Genomic DNA, 21,082 nt, shown 5'->3' with positions numbered 1-21,082 from the left:
GCCGTCGGCCGCCCACAGGGCGCCGCCCGAGCGCGAGATGCGCCCGTCGTGGTAGGCGTCCTGCGTGGACTCGGTGCTGCTCTGCGCCGTCACCGAGATCAGCGGCTTGGAGGTGGTGCGCGGGGGCACGGGCGGCGGCGTGCGCTTGTAGCTGGGCGTGCTGGGCGTGTAGGTGACCGCTGGCATGGGGGCAAGCACACGAAACAACAACGCTTATGAATCACTGTTTGCTGTCTTTAGGGCTGTTGTCTTTGTGTTGACTGTGGTGTTTGTGTTGGCTGTTGTCAGAGGCGGACATTCCTGGTTCCAGAAAGCAAAAGTCCTGCCATACATTCTTTCTACCTGTGCACTTAACACAGGTGATATCACTAATTATCTGATCTACCTGGGCAGCTAATTAGGATGAGATGGTTTACTAAATGGTTGGATCAAATACTTGGCAGGACCCGGGATGTCCGCCTCTAACTGTTGTGTTTGCGTAAAACCCATTGATAAAGTTGAGGCTATACCTTACAGGCAAAAAAACATCACATAACAATCCAAAAACTCCTCAAGACACTTGAAATTACAGGAGTATGATGCATGAGTATAATGACATACAGAGAGCTGAGTTGGCCATAAGTCTCTAAGTCTGAGGCTCTTGACGAGCAACTCCAAAGAGGCTGGTGATATGCCGGGAGCAGCAACGACGAAGAGGAGCCTGGCGACTAGTCGGCTGTGACGAGCGCTGACAGTTATCTCCTTCCTCTCCACGTCTGATGAGGTGGGCGGGGTTGAGGGGACGAGGGATTAAACGAGGACGCCTTTCTTTCGAGTGCAAATGAGAATAGGCTCCTAATCCATGCAGATGGACCCGAGCATTAACCGCTCCCCCGTTTGATAGGTTCCCTCCTCGGGGGAGAAAATGAGTCTTTCAGAGAGTAATGCAGCGAAACGTTATCTGGCGGGATCTCCTGGCTTCCTCCATATGAGGCTCGTCTGCTTATTCGTGAAGGTGACTGGACGAGACTGGACGGGTCACTCATCAGAAGCGGTACTCTTCAAAACAAACTTTCCTTCAAGTCTAGAAAACTCAATTTCCCTCAATTTTGACATAATTTGCAGTAGATGACTCATCTATGCACTCACTCGAGACATTAATACAAAAAGCAGCATCAATATTTGATCTATTTCTGGGAAAATCTGGGCTGGCGCTTGGGCTGTACTGACAGCACGCCTTGCATTACAAACATCCCATATGTTCCCCTCATCTGACCTGAGACCTTTTTGAAAGAATTACGGAGTTGATTATCTTGTGAGAATATGTCTACTAATACACACATACAGATAAATGTAGAGATATTGCTATAGACATAGATGTAAACACCAAACAAAAACACCATCAAGAAGTTGGCTGATGAGGAGATGAAAGCCCCCTCCTTCAGGGCTTTGTGGGGAGGGTCAGAAAACAACTTCACGGGAGGTGGCATCAACATCTGACCACAAACGCGCCCCACTGATTAGCTCCACTGTGGGAACACACAATGACATTTACGGCTGGTTCGGTTCCGCTGGAACAACGAGCCGATCTCGCATGTGTCACCCCAATTACACGACGCCCCGCTGTTTGCACCCCCATTACAAATCAATGTGTATAAATACAGCAGACACACACCCCACCAGGGGCCAAGCAGCTTAGAACACAGGAGATGGATGAGGAGGAGGCTGCTTTTTTTATTTTCATTTCAAAATAAATAAAAAAGGTTATTTTGGTGTGTCATTCTAAAGAAAACTGAGGGGGAGGAAGAGAGAGAGAGAGAGAGAGAGAGAGAGAGAGAGAGAGAGAGAGAAAGATGGCTGAGCAGAACTGAAAGACCAAAATATACAGTAGACTAAAGGAAGAGAGGAAGAAGATGCGACAGAGAGAGAGAGGAGAGGAGAGGAAAAGAGGGAAAGAGAGCTGTGGGAGAACTAAAAAATAGAGGGAGAGGTGGCAGAGGAGGAGGAGGAAGAGGAGGAGGAGGAGAAAGAGCATGATTCAGCAGCGGGGGCCAAAAATAGACGTCGTTACCAAACAAGTCATGCAGCGGGGGACTCATAACTCTGGCTCTGGCGTGGCCGGGGAGCTTGGCTCCGCTCTGGGCTCGCCGTTCATTTGTTAAGTGAGAGAGGCAGGCGGGCGGGCGGGCGGGCAGGGGGGCGAACGACGCAGGAAGGGCGTGGGGGAGCGAGCGGGGTGCATCAGAGAGCGTGCCCATCACCAGCCACCAACCCACCTCCGCAAAACAGCAACGCGAGCCCTGGGACCGGCCGCACAAGTGTCACACGAGGTTTTAGCACCGCGCTCAAATATGCATGAGAGAGTTTTGGAAGGAGAAGGGAGACACACACATACACACACACACAGAGGGAGAGAGAGGAAGTGGTGTTCTCCACGGTACCTGAACTGGGAACTCCCTTCTGATCAGACTGAAATATTCATCCTAATTGGCACGGCGCTTCTTTTTATTCCGTCAGACACCATTTAGCACTTCCTCGCTTTGAGCTGACGTCCAATCAGATCTCATCCCTCACTCACAGAGGGCTACTTTGTTTTTAAGCCAGAGAGAGAGAGAGAAAAAATGAAATCCTCACTAAAAGGTCCGAGTTTATCTAAAGTAACACAGATGCAGCGCTTCCATTAGACATGGCAGACACGGGCCAACAGGCACCCAGGAGTGGCGGCGACTTGATGAAGTACTTTGGGGATGTAATCAAAGTGAATCAGATGTGCGGCTCCTTTTCTAAGGGTCTCCATCCATCAGGAGTGTGAGTGGGATGGTAAAGTCTGCGAGGGGTGTGTGTGTGTGTGTGTGTGTGTGTGTGTGTGTGTGGAGGGGGGACTTGGTGGAAAGAGGAGTGAGGCCATCAGCTCCAGGCTTTGAAGGACGTCAGGCAAATCCTCCCGCGACTGAATTCATCACATCCTGAGACGGGGGTATAGTTTTTTTGCCATCCGTTTAAGAGTATGCAAATGACACTGCCAGGATTTAATGGAGAGCTCCATTATCGTCTATGTTGCCAGTGCCGCGGCGGGCATACTGCCATGCGACGGAACGCTCCACGACAACAACTAAATCACTGGCCATGACATGGCACCACGGGCATGTAAACACATAAACAATAGTGGGTGTGAGAGCATTTTGTGGATGATCCCATCTTACTTAAAGAGCTCAGCCTCAGTCACTTCTAGATTGGCCTGCAAAGGGACGACAAACAACTCACATGCGTTGTGAAGTGCAGCTGGAAATAATGCAAATGATGCCAAACTATGAGTCTGCTGTCCTGATAAGCCTTGTTTTAATCACCAGCCCAGTACTGCAGTGTGCTCCTGGTAGAGGTTTCACAGTTGTCCTCCAGTCTACCTCTTGTTGACACACACACACACACACACACACACACACACACACACACACACACACACGCACACGCACACACACACATGCACACACACACACACACACACACACACACACACACACACACACTCTGGTTGACACCAGGGAATTATTTTCTCCCCTTCTACCCCTTCTCAGGGCCGGCATACGAGCTGATTTTATGGAGCCATACATTATGCAATGGAGGCAAAACAGTCGTTTGCTCTGCCAACCACGGTGACCTCAGTTGCGTCCGGCGCGCCCTGCACCTTGCGCCCATCCCCCGCCTCGCACTGCCACCCCGCTGGCCACCGCTGGCACTGATGTAGACAGCCCAGTCCTGAACCCTGGCAGCGCTCGAAAACAACAAAAAAAAGCCGAACGGGGCAGTGCAGACGGGCTGACGGATGGGACCCTGAACGGCTAAAAATAGATGGAGGAGAGGAGGGAGGGAGGGAGGAGGGAGGGAGAGAGGAGGGAGGAGGGAGAGAGAGAGAGGGGAGGGTGGAAGGGGAGTGAAGATAAAAAGAGAGGTTATTGGGATGGGAGGAAACAGATGAGGAAAAAGGGAAAGAGAGTGGCCCAAAAGATGAAGTGCCTAAGTGATGGAGTGAGGGAGTGATGGAGAGAGAAGGAAAGGAGACGGAGGAAAGACAAAGAGAGAGAGAGAGGGAGAGAGAGGGAGAGAGAGGCAGAGGGAGAGAGAGAGGGAGAGAGGGAGTGGGAGAGAGGGAGAGAGAGAGGGAGAGAGGGAGTGGGAGAGAGGGAGAGAGAGAGAGAGAGCTCCTGCTTTCAAGGCCACTGCTGGCAGCAGCAGCAGGGAGGCGGCAGCAGGGGGTCTGTGAGTTCAGCAGTGTGATGGGACATCGGTCATGTGGGCCAGACTCCTCCCTGATGGACACTCACACGCCGCCGGACCCTCCCCTCTCTCACGTGAACGAGACAGAGGGACAGACAGAAGAGAGAGAGGAGAGGAGTGGAGAAAAAGGAGGAGAGAGAGAGGAGTAGAGAGGAGAGAAGAGGAAGGGTGAGGAGAGAGGAGAGGCAAGGAGAGGTAAGGAGAGGAGAGGGGAGGAGAGGAGAGGAGAGAGGAGAGGAAAGGAAGAGGAGGAGAGGAGAGGAGAGAGGAGAGGAGAGGAGAGGAGAAGCGAGGCAAGGCGATGCGAGGAGAGGAAAGAAGAAGAAGAGAGGAGAGGAGAGGAGAGGAGCGGAGAAGAGAGGAAAGGAGAGGAGAGGAGAGGAGAGGAGAGGAAAGGAGAGGAGAGGAGAAGAGAAGAGAGGAGAGGAGAGGAGAGGAGAGGAGATGGAAGGACATTTCACATTCCGCTGCAGTTTTCCAATCTAGCGGCGAGATAAGAGCTCATGCCTGAAGAATCAATAAGCCGAGAGGGGTGCCGCAGCTCTCAAGGAGAAAACTCTGAAACGCGGCCAGACAAAACAAGCGCAAGGAAAAAAGAAACGTCCCGGACGCTTATTCGCCTGCCCAGAGAGTTAGCCTTGAGGATTATTAATTAACGCAGAGATGGCGTTATATTTATCTGAACCTTCTCGACGGAGAGCGAGAGATGGGAGACGGCGAAGGATTGATGGAAGGAGAGGGAGAGGGTTTCATTAATCAGCGGCCGTGTCCACTTTCGTGTGGTCACAGCGATGGATGAGACGTCAGCCCCCGCGGAATCGCACAGACGAGCTCTCAGAGTAAACAAGCAGTCCGCCGCAAGCGTGTGTGCATGTGTACGTTCTGGGAACATTAAAAACAAACACGCAGCCAACTCTCTGGGGGCGGCTTTGACTTAATTCGACTCAATCCTTCTCAATTGGCCCATCAGATGCCTGTTTAAAAATGACAACCACGATTCTGACACAGACATTGTTACTCCATTATATGGTCTAATTTTGACAGGGCCACCAGTCGGCCACCATAATTGATTGACCGGTACTCAAACACAAGCAAAGAGATGAGCAGACAGGACAGTTCCAGCTTGGTCATACTCTTTGGCTTTGAGAGTTGGACGTGTAAGGCCCTGTGTGTGATGTCCAGTGGGGATGTTTGGGCGTGATGTTGGGTGAGGCGCTCGTGCTCGTACCTGGAGGCTGCTGGGATGGCCGGTCCACACTGCCTGAGGACGGAAGCCGGAACTGGATTCCTAAAACGAGGAGATGGAAAGATTTGCGACTGCACAATAACAGAATTCATTTCATGGGGATATGGCATTACTGACAACATAAATGTCCGGGCACACAGCAGATCTATAGAGTACAGTCTACTTTTATTTGATGTCATGTCTCTTCATATGTGATCATGGAGTGGTAGTGCTCCACCTAACCCATGGGACTGCCAAATGGAAAAGAAAGTTTTGCACTGTTTGACTAGCTTGTTATGACAAATTTGGTTATGAAATATGCAAACTGTTGATGTCTCATATAGTTTCCATGGCAACAACTGCAGTGTCAGTGTGTGTGTGTGTGTGTGTGTGTGTGTGTGTGTGTGTGTGTGCATTTGTGTATGTGAATATTTGTGTGTGTACTGTATGTGTCTGAGTAAGTGAGTGAGTGAGAGAGAGAGTGTAAATGGGAACAGAGGGTAAGCAAATGTTTCAGACATTACACAAAATGGACCATGTTTAATGATATCAGGTCTTGTACCATTCCATCTATTCACAAATCTTGGAAAATATGGAGGCATTGGGATAATAAACATGACAAATTAACAATACATAACCTAACCTGAACATGATCACATGGGCTACCTGAAAAAGATTAAACAAACTAAAAAACAGCAACACAAGAGATGGTAAAATAATGGGAGACTGGCACCTGGCTACCTTAATCATATAGCACTCAGGGTGGGCACTCAGAGATAAAGGCCTATTATGTATCCACTCACAGGGAGACAGGGCTGAACATGTGGCCTCGCCTCCCTCTCATCCCACAGGGTCACATGCCAGGCTACGCTGGATCCCTCGCCATATGTCCTCAACACACCGCCTCGCCATCACTTCTTTACACTCTCTCTCTCTCTCTCTCTCTCTCTCTCTCTCACCTTGTATCTTTCTCTCTCTCTCTCTCTCTCTCATTATTCCTCTGGCACTCTCTACATCTCTGTTGATCTATACGCTACTGTTTCTCTCTTCCTTAATCTCATGGCAAACGCATCCTTTCTCTTGCTACCTCTCTCTCTCTCTCTCTCTCCCTCCCTGCCAAAGCCGTGTGAAACATTAGTGACCACTTAGCACATGATGCGGTCATCAAATTCCAGCCCTCAGCATGACCCATGGAAAAGCTCCAAAGCCTGGCATCCCAGTCCATTTCATGAACATAACAGAGAGAGGTAAGGCAATGCATCCACATAAACACGCACACACACACACATAAACACGCACACACACGCACGCACGCACGCACGCACGCACGCACGCACGCACGCACACACACACACACACACACACACACACACACACACACACACACACACACACACACACACACACACACACACACACACACACACACACACACACACACACACACACACACACACACACACACACACACACACACACACACACACACACACACACACAAATACACACACAACACTGCCAGAAACCTCCTAATCGTCTTGCTTCAAGGCAGCTGAGGAACACCTGTTCTTCCCCATCAGTTTCCGGAGCTTTCCCTTGATGACATATGGTACTTTTAGTTTGGAGAGCTTGCCGGGGGAGCACAATGCAGAGCAGGCAGATCAAAGAGTAAACATTTCAGCCAACGAGTGGGTTGGATAAGGACAGAGCAGTTGGGATGCTACAATCTGAGATCAGGACAGTATAAATGCCTTTATGCACGTTTGTTTTTCAATTGTACAGCAGGTAAATACAAGAACACAAGGACAGAAACCAGTTATCATCCAAAAGAAACACAGACAGAGGCCTAATTAACAGAGGGCAAACTCATATAGCAATCATCGCATGATAATTATGTTCCCATTAACATCTGGACTGACATCTCCTTGTGGCTGAAGGATTGCAATGTGCTCTGTGGGGGAGGGAAATTGGACCTTCACCCCCAGGAGGAAAGCAATGGCATATCGTAACGATGGAAGCCACATACATAATAATACAAGCTGTTATACACCTCATCATATTTCAAACATTTCTTGCAAATACCAGTAATATTCTTAATATTATGCATTGATCTGAGCTGTAAGGTTAGGCCTTGGCTACATTGGGTCTTCAACTGAAGCGCTCCATTTGCAGAGCGTAGAAATAGTTTTAGAAGACTGGTCTAATTTCTTTTAACGTACACACTGCTATCACATCTAACCAGTTCCATTGATTATAGTTGAAGCTCATTACGAGCCTGTGAAGCCTCCCTGTTAACTGTACCCACTGGTTAACATTGATCATGAATATACTCTTGTTTTTGAGTTTCATAACCGTATCACCTGTAGACGCCACATCGTTATAGTTCAAGGAAGAATTTCTAAACTGTTCAATTATATAATCTCTCCATTTTGGAACAACTGGAGTCTGGTGATTATGTTAAGTGCAAACACTATTAATAACTAAACCCACCCCCCATGTATTGTAAATACTGTAGACTGAAATGTGAATAAGGTGAAGCTCTAGATACATTTACTGCCAAATGGAGAGGTTATTTGCTAAATTCTATATCTGATTAAATCTGACTATCGGGTGAGACGTTTCAGCAAAATGACATTTTTGAGACTATCCATAGCAATTATTCTAAGAATCGAATGCGTTATACAGCATAGTGTCTTCCTCCAAAATACTTTCACTTTCATAGGTAAATACAAAAAAAGCTTTTTGTTACAGGGTCAAGGCAAAATGACACAAGAAAAGGCCAAATTAGACTGTCCCCCTGCAGGACCGTCCGCCTTCTTTGTCTTCTAGGCTCAGTGTATACAGTTACCCCCAAAAAACTACACTAATTAGAAACCTGATCACTCCGTGAGGCAAAAACAGATTATCAGTGGAATATCACAATCAAGAAGCGTATGGAAGGCACAGCATGAGTCAGCAGCAACATGTAGGGACAATGGTAAACAGAGTGCCTTCGGGCTTTGAAAAAAAACGCTGTATGCAATGCTACGTAAATCCAAATACGTTTCTCAGCCACCCTTATAACAGTTTGGGTCATTCACTCTAGAAGTATCTACAGTTTTTGTTCTGTACACCTAGCACCTGTGGAGAAGTTTTCCGATATGTATAATATACAACCTCCTCTCCTGAAACTCTTAATGAGGAAAAAAAACACCTGTTGAGAGAATGATGGGAAGGTCCTGTGGACAAATTGATGAAGGTACCCATGTTAAGTGCCTGAGTGAGAGTCATGAAGAGACGGGACTTAATGTCTAGTCAGGGAGAGTTCTCCTTCACTAAGAGTTCCTTAGTGTCGAGTCAACAGGAGCAAGAAGAACTTCAGTGTCCCCGTTGGAGTTAACAGCTGTGGTCGGTCAAAGTTCCCTTTCAGTCTTTGAAAAAGGGGGATCCCAGTTCTCGTATGGGGTGCATACATTCACAGTGCATACAATGAACTGGGAACATGAGACTGGGGTGCAAATACAAAAAGAGCTCTGGGATCATCGTAAAGTACAAACACAGTGTTACTGGGTAAATAGATAGTGTGGGTGTAACAACAGTGTGTGTGTGTTCCTATGTATATAAATGTAGGTACTGTATGTGTCTGTACTGTAGGTACTGTATGTGTCTTTGTTTGTGTGTGTACGCGTACATGAGGCTTTGCATGCATGTGGGTTTGAGCGTGCATGTTCTTATGCACATGTGCTTGTACTTGAATGTGTGTGTGTGTGTGTGTGTGTGTGTGTGTGTTTGGTGTATGTGTATGTGTATGTGTATGTGTGTGTGTGTGTGTGTGTGTGTGTGTGTGTGTGTGTGTGTGTGTGTTTGTGTGTGTGTGTGTGTGTGTGTGTGTGTGTGTGTGTGTTTGGTGTATGTGTATGTGTGTGTGTGTGTGTGTGTAGATGTGTATACATGCATGTCAGTTGAGTGAGTGTGTGCGGTATGTGTGCATGGTTCTGTTTGTTCCTGTGTGTGTGTTTGTGTGTACTGTACGTATTGGAGATCCAATTAATTCCAAAGGTCACATAGAGCGTCTCAGACATGCACGACGCATCTCGCATTACAGGAGTAAATGAATCACATGGTTCTTTATCGCAAGGCTGCAGGTCTCTGGCGAGACTTCTACGAATCTCTTCAGCAGTCTTGGGTGACAAAACGAAGATCAGGTTCTGCTGGGTTTCATCAAAACAATTGCGTTCCACATTCAGAGAAAAAAAATGCTATATCAAAAACCACAGAGACTCTCTTTGAGAAGACCCTGTTCAGCTCGTCACAGTCTTAGCCTAATAGTGTCTATAACAGTAGACCAACAGCACATTCAGTACCATGTACTCAAACATCTGAGGTAAGAGAAAAATGTCTTGATTGTCTGATGCCTCAGAAAGGAAGTTTTTTTTTTAAGTGCTCATGTAGATATGCTTGGACATTCCCTTACTTCATCACAGTATCTCACTATGTGCCAACTCATCAAGACTTCACATTCAAAACCTGAAAATTCCCCAAAATACTGAGGCAGTTTCAGCCACATTATGTATGAGTTAAATATAGTATATCTTTGGATGAATGATTACAAACACAGATAGTCTTTGAAGAAAGAGAGAAGGAGAGAAAAATATGCTGATCCACCTCTACAGCTGAGGGGCATTCAGTCAATGCTGAATATTTCAGTAAGCGTTTTTCAGTTGAACTGAATGCGTTCACAGTGGCACCGATGCTGTGTTTAGGTAGTCCTTAATAAGGATTTAATCAATACCCATCCCTCAAGACATTGCCTTGTTCTCCTCCGGCCAAACATGCACACAGACACTCATATGTACACAGTCAAAGATAGACAGACAGGAAGACACACACACACACACACACACACACACACACACACACACACACACACACACACACACACACACACACACACAGAGAGAGAAAAATGCATACAGTAGATCCAAGTACTCAAACACTGCAAACAAACCCAACTCAAACAAAGCACTTACACATTGCCACAGTCACACACACACAGACAGATCAATATGTACACAAGTATACATTCACACAAGCAAACACACACAGTCTCAGGCATGGACACACGCACACACACACACACACACACACACACACACTCACACACACCCTTCAACTCTGTCTGCATCGATTCTACTTCCCTTGTGTCTTTGAGGTGCCTGATTAAAGTGACAAGGACATGTATGACATCTGAGAGTTGTTAGAGAACTTCCTGTGCCATAGCTCAACACTGGAGCTCCTTTGCAAGGGCAGCGATCCCTGCGACTTCCTCTGCCACCTGACCCACAGGAAATCGCTGCAGGACGGGGAGCTGACCAGGCTCTCGAAGGTCTCCGACTGGCTCTTCAGCAGCAGCTGCTGAGGGTTCTCCATGGGCTCCTGCAGCTCCGGTGGCGGAAACTGGAAGGGACACTGGGCGGCCGGGTTGCTCAGGAGGGCCTGTCCGAACAGACACGCGGTGCTCGGCTGGCCGGCACTCGGCTGGACAGTGATCGGCTGGCTGGGACTGGGCGACCCAGACTCAAGCTCGGGAACGGTCTCTACAACAATCTCGGGAGAGCATGGTTCTGGTGATTCGCTCGGGACCTTGACGTCTTGGACGTCCAGTACATCGGGCTCCTCCAAGTAGAGGCTGGCTACGTTAATGACCTCGCTGTCTGTGGAAGAGCCAAGTTCTGCCTCTTCAATCTCCTCGTCGAAGGACTCAGAGCTGTTTGAGTCTGGAGTGTCTGCCTCGACGGCGCACAAGACGGCATGATGAAGGGTGCCCATGTCGGTCAGACAGATGATGATTTCATCTTCAGGCACCGTTTCTGTGCTACTGGACACCGATACATTTAGGAGCTCTCCCTCAACCAGGTGAGCTTCTGGTAAGGAGACAGCCTCCGACTCAGGAGGACACCCTGTGATGGGACTCTCAGGCCTTGGCTCTGGGCTACGTTCTGGGATAGGTTCTGCGCTCGGTTCTGGGCTAGGCTCTAGACTAGGCTGTAGGCTAGGTTCTTGGCAAGGTTCTGGGCTAAGTTCTGGGCTAGGCTCTGGGCTCGGCCCTAGGCTCGGCTCTGGGTTAGGTTCTGGACTCCAAGCTGGGGCTGCAGTGTCGGACGCAGACAGCTTCTCTAGGCATGAGAAGGAGTCGAAGGACTCTGGATCTGGAGGACTCAGGCTGTCCATGTCCAGGTCAGGCATGGCCAAGAGTTCAGGGTCCATGGTTACTGGTGGAGGAGGCTCAGGGAAGCTCAGGTCTAACTGTAGGAGCTCTGGCGAACTGGCTAGACTGGTCTCAGTATATTGTGGATGGTCTTGGTTTGATGCTGCTACGTCCAGAAGCTCAGGACTGGGCAGAGACTGGACATCTGAGTCAAGGTATTCTAGAAGTGGCTGTGTTGGGAAGGTGGGTTCTATGTGCAGAGGTGTTGGGGACTCTACATGTTCTGGAGATGGGCTTACAGGCTCAGAGTACCCAGGCTCTGGAGAAGAGCCCAAGCCCTCTGGATACCATAATTCTCTAGATAGGGGGCTGAGGAGGGCAACGTCAGATTCGATAGGGAACGGTGGGTCTACAACATTTCGCATTGCTGAAGATTCCGTGTAATTCCGCGATTCTAACGTAAAGTCCACACACTCTGCCATTAGGTCGATTGACTCTGGACTTGAAAGGGCACTTTCAGGAACGGACACGTCTGCTACCGTGTGGCTTCCATAGCCTGACCTGGGCAGCTGTAGAATGTTGGCTTTGAGAGGCTCTGGAGTCGGAGACTTCATGACGCTCAAGTCCACCGGCGAGGGGCAGTTGACGGCCGCGTCCGCCGTGTTCTGCCTGACCAGGCCCTTGCTGTTGGCCTGGGTGCTGACGGACACGTGGCCCGCGGTGGTGGAGCCGGCGCCGGCGGAGGCGGGGGCCTGCGGGACGTTGGGGGACCAGGTGTTGTAGCGCTGCGTGAAGGTGGAGAAGTGGCTGTTGAAGGCGCGCAGCTCGGTGCAGATGTCCCGCCGCAGCTCGGCCAGCTCCTGCCGCATGGCCGACACGTCCTCCCGCCACTGCTGGCTCAGGGCCAGGGCCAGGTCGGCCGTCTCCTGGACGGTGGCCTGCACGGCCGGCGGGATGGCGGCGAGCCCGATGCCCATGCCGAGGCCGGCGCCGGCCGAGGACGCGGCGGAGGGCAACGTGCTGGCCGTGGAGGCAGCCGCCCGGGCGGCCCTCTGGCTGTGGAACCTGTCCGACCTCCTGGGACGGCCGGCGTCCTCGCGGGGCAGGTAGGCTATTTCTGCCTCGTCGTCTGGCAAATTGTCCTCATTAAGCAAACTAGTGCCTTCCAGCAAATCATGGCCCTCTGGAAGACAAATATAAACACACGAGCGTATAGGCACCCACAGGTGGGGACAGCTGGAGAGCTTGCAGTCGCACAGGCGGCATTTACGCGTGAGCCAAACGTATGTGAGTCAAAGCAAGACCTGAGGTCTCTTTTGTATATATCCAACCATGGTCATTACTATAACAACCTGTTTTCCCTTGTTTAACGGCACACACGTTGTGTGTGCTACAGTTACCTACAATGTGATTTAGCCATACAGAGATCCCTATTTCAAATGAGGAAAACAAAATATTATTCAAATTTTATCACAGCCCGGAGCTGGTCTCACTGCTCATTTTGACTCACATAAGCTTGTTTAGTTTCTTTTTGTCTTTTTTTTTTTTTAAGAAAAGGGACAACACTGCCTTCTCACTGAAATATGTGCTTGCATAGACATCCCTCATCATTAAAGGCACAACGCAGACGTCTGCCTGCACAATTTTCTCAATAAGCGTCAGTGAAAGTAATGGAGACAAACCTGTGGTATAATCAAATCCAAACGGGATTGAATCAATTCTCTGTGATGATGGAGGTCTGTACTTTTGGTGCATCAGAGAGAAGCGAATGCAAAAATGAAAGCTTCAAAACCTCTGGCACCCTGTGGTCTCCAAGGAAAGCAGGTATGAACCCTATTGAAAATGCTAGGTCCAGTACGACCTGTCCACCTGAAGTCAAAACCAACAGTTTGCCATCTTGCTTATACTCCTTTACTTGTTCAGTGGTTGATTGCCTCCATGGAAACTTAGAAAAAGTGAGTTGCTTGGATGTCCTGAACTGCTAGAGCAGTTAAATTGATCAATTCCATATATTCATAATTGAATAATTTATCGCATGTTAAAATACAAAAGTTTCAGTTGTCAACCATGTGACAGAGGATAGTTTAGGATCACCTCACTTTTCAATTCTGACATTCTCATTGCAAGGGTTCACATCCCCTACTCAGTCGTCAGTTAAAGCTCACTCCTAAAAGAAACAACATGAACTCTTTTCATTGAGAAGGCAGTGAAAATATCAATCGACTGGAACAGCAAATGTTCAAGCTACCTGCCCAAGCTCTCCAGAGTGTGTCCCCACCCAAGCGCTCCAAAGCCCCTACATGGACACTTTCCTGAGTGCAGTCCGAGAGCGTTAAGCCACTGGTCTGTAAAGTCACAGGACGGAAGTGGAGCCGAGCGGACTGCATTATTGTGGACTCCGCGGGAGAGGCTGGGCTCAGACAGGCCTGTCTCATTCTGCAGAGTGTGTGTATTGGGGTGGGGTGGGGTGGGGTGGGGTGGGGTGGGGGGACCAAATAACTCGCCAATGCCCTGAATGACCCCCACCATGCGGTTCCCCTCTGCTGGGAAGGTGTTTGGACTGGAGGACAAATACGGAGCTGTCTCCCCCCCTCCCCCCCCAAGACACACACACACACACACACACACTCACAAACACACACACACACACACACACACACACACACACACACACACACACACACACACACCTCATCCCTCCCCATCACAACACAGACCACTGTCCCCTTTCCCTGTCTCATCTGAGGCACAAAATCCAATCCACTCTCACACTCTGTGCACACATACTCACAAAAATGTTCACACAAACAAACACACACAAACATGTACACACATACACACACATACATACAGTATAGACACACACACACACACACACACACACACACACCGGAGGAGAAAGAATATGACAATCCCTTGAGCTGTGGAGTGTAGGTATCAGTTCCACAAGTGGGTGAGCCTAATTCAATAGGGTTCATAGCCTAGGTCCTTAAGGAACACGGATACCAAAGGGTGAACAAAATAAAGGCAGAGCATTGTTATCTTCTCAAAGCAACTCGCATGCATGTCATGCAAAATACGCACACAAACACACACACACCCACACACAAACGCACACACACACACCCACACAAACACACACACACACAAAGCAGCCAAGATGTGGAGAGAGCCGGATGTTGATACGACAAGGTTGATGCAAACAGCTCTGACCAACTGGTCAGCAATTTGTGAATTAGGTAGTCACCAACACCAACTTAACATAACTTTGCAGCAGAAAAGTGACTGATAGCCACTAGAGTAACACTCTAACTGAAGCATCATTTCAAGTATACTTAGCAGATGGGTTATTCAAGCTCGATCAAAGGTCTATAAATATTTGATATTTGAGTTTCAACATCATTCTATCATGAATTAGGAGACCTTCAAAAGGCTTCATATGCTGCACTGTTGATCGCTGTTGATTTTAAACGACCACAAGGACTGGTGAAGTTTGAGTGGAGTGAGCAAAGGCCCCTCACTACCTGCTATATTAAAGAGCCCCTAATCTAGGGCCAAAACGTGTATGTCGAGTAGTTCTTTTAAGCAAATGGATCTGGAGACACTCCAAAATACTCACCCAAACCCTTCATGCACATGCACGGAGCTAAATCACGGTAAGACTGCTGTTTGGGAGTCGGCGTAGCGGGGCGAAGGCGGAGTGACCGGGCTTACCTGTCGTGGACCGGATGGTGGACGTGACGGTGGAGGAGGTCATGGAGGGCAAGCACTCATCGTCCTGGGAGTAGCCGGCCTGGATGGCCCGCAGGTAGCTGTGGCTCCGCGTGCGGAAGCAGCCCGGCAGGTCCAGCGCCTCCATGGCCTGGGACTCCACTTCGCTGAAGACCGACTCACACACGGACTCAAACTGACCGTTGATCTCCGTCTCGCTCACCTAGACGAGAGGGCACAAAAGCAGGAGGATAGTTGTTAGCTCTCTAATGCAAACTGAATTCTGATTTTAGAGTTTAATTATTCTATACGTTTTGGGAGTTATCGCAAAAACCAAGGGTGCTGTCTTGAAACTATTCTGCCAAACTCATTGCAACTGATTTGTATTTCACTGTGTCTCTGTAGGGAGAATGAATTCGCATGACTCTGCTATAGAAGACAATCTGACGGCCATCATTTGAAGTGGTTCATTCTACTCTTTAATAGCTGAGAAAGCGCCGGCCTGGCTCTTGCCTTGAGACATTATAGGGCCATCTAAAAATGCCGAGATATACATCTTCTGATGGAGCGATATCAGTTTAGAGCTGTTGAATCTGATCAATGGGTATCTTCGAATCTGGAATTTCCCATTTGGCAATCTAGAATATCACAGATTGCCATCTTGTTCTGCTGAAAAGGTTATTATCTGGTAACGACCTCAGAGTTGGCATGGGCAGGCACAGACACAACGAGTGGCAGGGAATTGAAGTGATCTTTAAGACTTGTGTTGGATCAATACAACAATCCTTTCAAATAGATATTCAGCTCTTACACAAAGATGAACGAGATAAGGGTAACGTTGGAAGCAGAGCTTTTTGCTCAGCAATATAAACAAATACAATAAAACTGTAATATAACATCTATCAAGACCAACATTAGTCCATAATAGGGGAAAGTCTCAAATACATTGTGACTATTAGAGCCTTAGCCAATTGAAATCCTTTAACTGAGTCTAAAATGCTTTCTTCAGTAACTTATTTCAATGGTTATCCCATGCTCATATATTTTTGGATGAGAATGAAATGTCTCTTACCGCAGTACTAACTTTTATTCACACTGAGGTCTGTGATAATCAAATCCTTCATTAAATTAAATAAAAGGGGAGTACTGCAGTGGGTCAGTCAACTGTGAAAACGAGTGATTACAAAACCATTAGCCAAAACCATTCAAAGTTTTCACAGAATAAGAAACACCAAGAACATTTTGAAAAAAACAGCTATGTTGTGTGCACTACAATATATAAAAACATGGTTGGCGAAGCAGAGTCAGATGGAAAGAAAATGTAAATAAAAGATTAAATAATAAAGATAAAATAAATGCAAAAATATGCCTATGCCTTCATTACCCTGTCTGTAAATCTACTTCAATAATAATGTAGTTGCAGCAACAAAAATCCTCGACCCCTGAGCAGATCTATGGTTAGCGTGAAACGAGACATTGTTTAAATATTCATCAACGTTTGTATTCATCTGTACAAAGAGAACACTTCAAATCACTTAGATGGGCGGGCGGAAATTAAACCCCCTTGCAAACACCTCACCTCACAATAAAATCAAACAGCAAAAGCTTGGGCTGAACAAACACGCCTCATGCTTCATTAATGTAAGCGGAGGAGGAGAAGGAGGAGGACAGATTTGGAGAGATCTCCGCTCAGTCCTGATGCAGAGAACGGATGCGGCTCTTGGGCTCTGGGGAGGATTTGGGCCACTTCAGAGGACCCAGACGGTGAGGGATGACCGGGGGGGCTCAGGCCCCACACTCCCCCCACCCACCCCGCAGCTTTGCGGACCCACCTGGCTGACACAGCTGGCCTGGCTGAGGGTGCTGACGGCTCGCATGTAGCTCTGGTTCCTGGAACGGAACTTGGGGGAGTTATAGTTGGCGGAGGGATCCAGGGTGATGCTGGGATGGATGTCTCTCGTGGCTTGCAAATGGTAGCTTTGACTGGAGAGGGAAAGGGGACAAAACAGAGAGAGGGAGAGAGAGAGAGAGAGAGAGAGAGAGAGAGAGGACAACGGGAAGAAAGGGAAAGACACAAACAAAAAGACACAGACAGTCAGACAGACACAGACACACAGACACACATAAAGAACACAAAGAACCAGTTGCCAGTTATAGCACAGTTTCAAAGGCATGGTGGATGTAAAAAACATTTCTACCTGACATCAATCTCCAGGATGCATAAAAGCCCATCAGACATCTCCAAAGAAATGCACACACCAGTGAAGAAACATGATTCTCAAAACAACAACAACAACAACAACAACCACAACAACAACCACCAGGGAGAGACCATTTGCCATAGAACTGCATGTTTCAGCAGGACCTGCATACCAGAATGAGACATCTTATGACACTGTCAGACACAAAGACAGGGGGTTTTGGTAACAAAGTCATTGACGTGCTGAGCGGTGTCCTCAAAATGGCAGTTCGATTGGCCTTTGTGCTGAAGCAACCAATCGATGGAGGGAAATGAGGGGAAATGCAAATCAGGGGCTAGTTAGCAAGCCAGCACTTCTACAGAGGCGCCGAGGTGTAAAGTGGCTCGATATGTCTGAAAACTCCAGGAAGACAAGCCTCCTCTCTCGGTACAAGAGGTTAACGGCAGGCAGCATAAAAAGAACTGCAAAAAGAAGCGATAGCACAATGTGTGGAAGGCTGAAGGGAATCTTGCACCAATAAAGCAGTTCATTTGAAGGGGGGGTGGTGACAGATGAAGGATCTAGTAGGGATAGCAGAAGTGTCTTTTTAACATTACTTGAGTGTAAAAAAAAAAGTCAAACTCTAAATTCCACGAATGCAAGGCGGACAGGAGGAGCCGACATTCAGTGTCATTAAAAGTGTTGAACTTGTGCCCACACAGCAGTATAGGCCGATGGTGGACCTCATCTGAGTCTCTTTTTTTGGGACGCCTTTCAAAGGTTCCTCAGTATGTACCGTAAGCATTTTACTCAAAGTATGCTCTACTGCTGACTTCTATATGTATGTACAGTTACCCTTAATCTCTAGAGAGGAAGGGAGAGAAAGGAAAATCTGTTTCAGCAAAGATACAGTTGGCCCTTTTCTCCCCCATGTCCTTCAACTCAAAGTTGGGATTCGTTCTGGCAAGAGTGTCCTTCCAGGAGGGACAGTGCCCCCTCCCATCCCTGGTCTTGTTTTGCTCCGTGTTTTGATTTTAAGAGTGCCTCGGTTCTTGGGAAACACTTGGAATGTGAATTCTGAAGCGGACTTCGCCCCCTCTTGACCTTTCATTGACCGGCGCGAGGGTTTGGTGCGCGAGCCGTCTGTATTGAGCGTGTCAGCACTGGGTCTCTGCCAACTGGATCTCAACCCTGACAACTACTGTGTGTGTGTGTGTGTGTGTGTGTGTGTGTGTGTGTGTGTGTGGGGCAGGGGGGTTGGAGTGGTGGTGGCACTGTGTGCTGCACTGTATGTATTCACCTTAGATCTGCAGCGAAATTGGTGATGTAGTTTAACACGTCGCTGTTCATTTTATCCAAACGATACGAGCTGTAGGCAGAGAGAAGAGACGAGTTGTTACTGGACACACAAAGAAAAATCAAAAATGCTGACGGGATGACGGTGAGAGATGTCCGGTTTCGGAGTGAGGTTTTTCTTTTCTGAATGTTTACATGTTTGACGTTGGGGAGAGGGGACAAAAATGTTTGCTTTTGGACGCTGTGGAGCAGCAAACATCGCTGATCTTCGACGGTGATTCACAATGTGATGTCAACTGCCACATGTGGAGAGTGAGGTGTAGGTGTGGACTGATGTATGGGAATGGTGAACATCAAGAACCAAGATCAGAGGCACTCACAAATACACACTCAACAGTCATAACGCAGACATCGCTTTTGACACTAACAGGTGTCTCAATTTTTTGCTTCTCAAAAATGCCTCAGAACATACAAAGATGATATACTTCTGAAGGCCCAGGGGAAAAAACTAGAATTAAAAATGACCTAAACATTGGTATGTTGAGTAACGTTTGGTACGCCTTCAGAATAATACCACTATTACAGGTTAAGAAGCATTTTTATTTTTGATGACAAGACAAAAACTACAAACTGTATCTTTTATATGAATTGTGAGGAATAACTTCTGGTTTACATTTTGAGGTCTCAAGATATTCCATGGGATTGTGGATATTAATACCAGTACCACCACTAATATTGATAATAATAATAATAATAAACTTAATTAATATAGCATGTTTGAAAATACATTTGCAAAGCGCTGTACAGTGAATAAATAACATATAAGCAGTTTCTGACAGCTCACTAAAAAACTATTTCCTCAACATGTATATTATATACACTCTGTACACTGTACACAGTTACACGTATATATTATATACATGTAAAGACCTAACAGGACATTACATACAATCTGTTCATGTGAAAATCCTTTATATTAACTTTTTTTTGTAAAAAAAATGTAGTCTCTGACCTGTCCTGGACTGATATGAATGCCCTCATCTCTGGCAAAATGTGTTTAATCTGCTCTGTTAGTGCTAGCTTTTGTTCTCTGATGAATCTGTAGAGGGTTCTTTCACCAGCACAAGGCCCTTTATCAAGTCAGCACCAGCTCATTTGCCTACCGTGTCCCCTACTACTGCTAATGTACCCCTATTGTTGCCCAATGTTCCACCAGATAGAGATGGAAGACTCTGATACTTCTTAATTTCCCCCTTTCATGTTCACAGGGCCCTGAATGTGCTTTTTTCAGACACATGACAGAGCTATACAGAGAGACAAAAGTCATTGTGCCGACCGACATCCAGAAGAACAGCAGTCCGAGGTTACATTCACCCCATCACAAAGGCAAGGGGCTGCAGTGGAGCTCGGAAATGGCCGCTGCACTGAGAATGTGAAAGTGAACGCATACGGACATTACATGAGAACTCCAGGAGACTAAGTCGAGTCTGGCATTTTTACATGGTGATAACATCTATGGGTGTCACTTGAGTTTGTTGCAGCAAGTATTTCAAATTGACAGCTTAATGCACTGGAAGAAGGAACTCTGAACTAAGAGGTATGGAAACACATGTACTGTCACATGGATATGCGTACCGCTGAGAAGACAAAAAAATGGTCAGGACGCAGACGACGTGGCCGAAAGGCAGGGGAAGTGCACTTGTGCTGCATGTGTTTTGTCAAACCACCACGGGATAATGGACTGTGAAGTTCTGCTCCGTCCAGCAGAAGGGCAGGACAGGAAACAGCCAGCGAACAAGGATCCCGGGAAGGCTTTCAAAGTCACTTAGTCTTATTACGCCCAGGGCCATCATCAGCATGTCAGGGCTGCAGCGGTCAGCACTGGGGGCTACGGTGGAGGACCAGGAACACAGTCCAGTCGCGACGCCAGAGAGCCGCTGACGGGCACAGTTCTAGCATGGCCCTGACATGTTTACATGCTCTTGTTTACCAGGCTTGTTTTCATCCAAACACACTTACAAACATATTTTCCCATCCATGAGGAATGAAACTCAGTATCATGGTTTTGTGAGCACATCACTCTTCCACTTGAGCCAAAAGGACCATCCATTTGTAACAAAAAGTGACAAAAATAGGTAGAGTATTTTGTGTGTACAAAATCCTCCTAAATGGCCTATGTCCAAGAGCTATGATGACCTCTTGAGAAATAATGGACATCCTCCTGCAAAT

General features: G+C 47.5%; 1 protein-coding gene across 1 annotated transcript in view; it reads right to left on the bottom strand.

Annotated features, from left to right (window-relative positions):
- Positions 1 to 21,082, bottom strand: part of dlgap2a (discs, large (Drosophila) homolog-associated protein 2a) — a 158,979-nt gene that overhangs the window by 16,644 nt on the left and 121,253 nt on the right. Inside the window, exons 11-13 of the mRNA XM_062523513.1 lie at positions 17,210 to 17,360; positions 15,381 to 15,600; positions 1 to 179 (exon numbers count right to left, since the gene is read on the bottom strand). The exon at positions 1 to 179 is cut by the window's left edge and continues 216 nt beyond it. Of these exons, the coding sequence (XP_062379497.1) occupies positions 1 to 179; positions 15,381 to 15,600; positions 17,210 to 17,360 (550 nt within the window). The remainder of the gene's footprint in view (positions 180 to 15,380; positions 15,601 to 17,209; positions 17,361 to 21,082) is intronic.

The sequence above is a fragment of the Sardina pilchardus genome, chromosome 20, assembly GCF_963854185.1.
Source record: "Sardina pilchardus chromosome 20, fSarPil1.1, whole genome shotgun sequence".
NCBI classification, from domain to species: Eukaryota; Metazoa; Chordata; class Actinopteri; order Clupeiformes; family Clupeidae; genus Sardina; species Sardina pilchardus.
The sequence above is the reverse complement of the archived record's forward strand: the minus strand, read 5'-3'. Positions and strand labels throughout refer to the sequence as shown.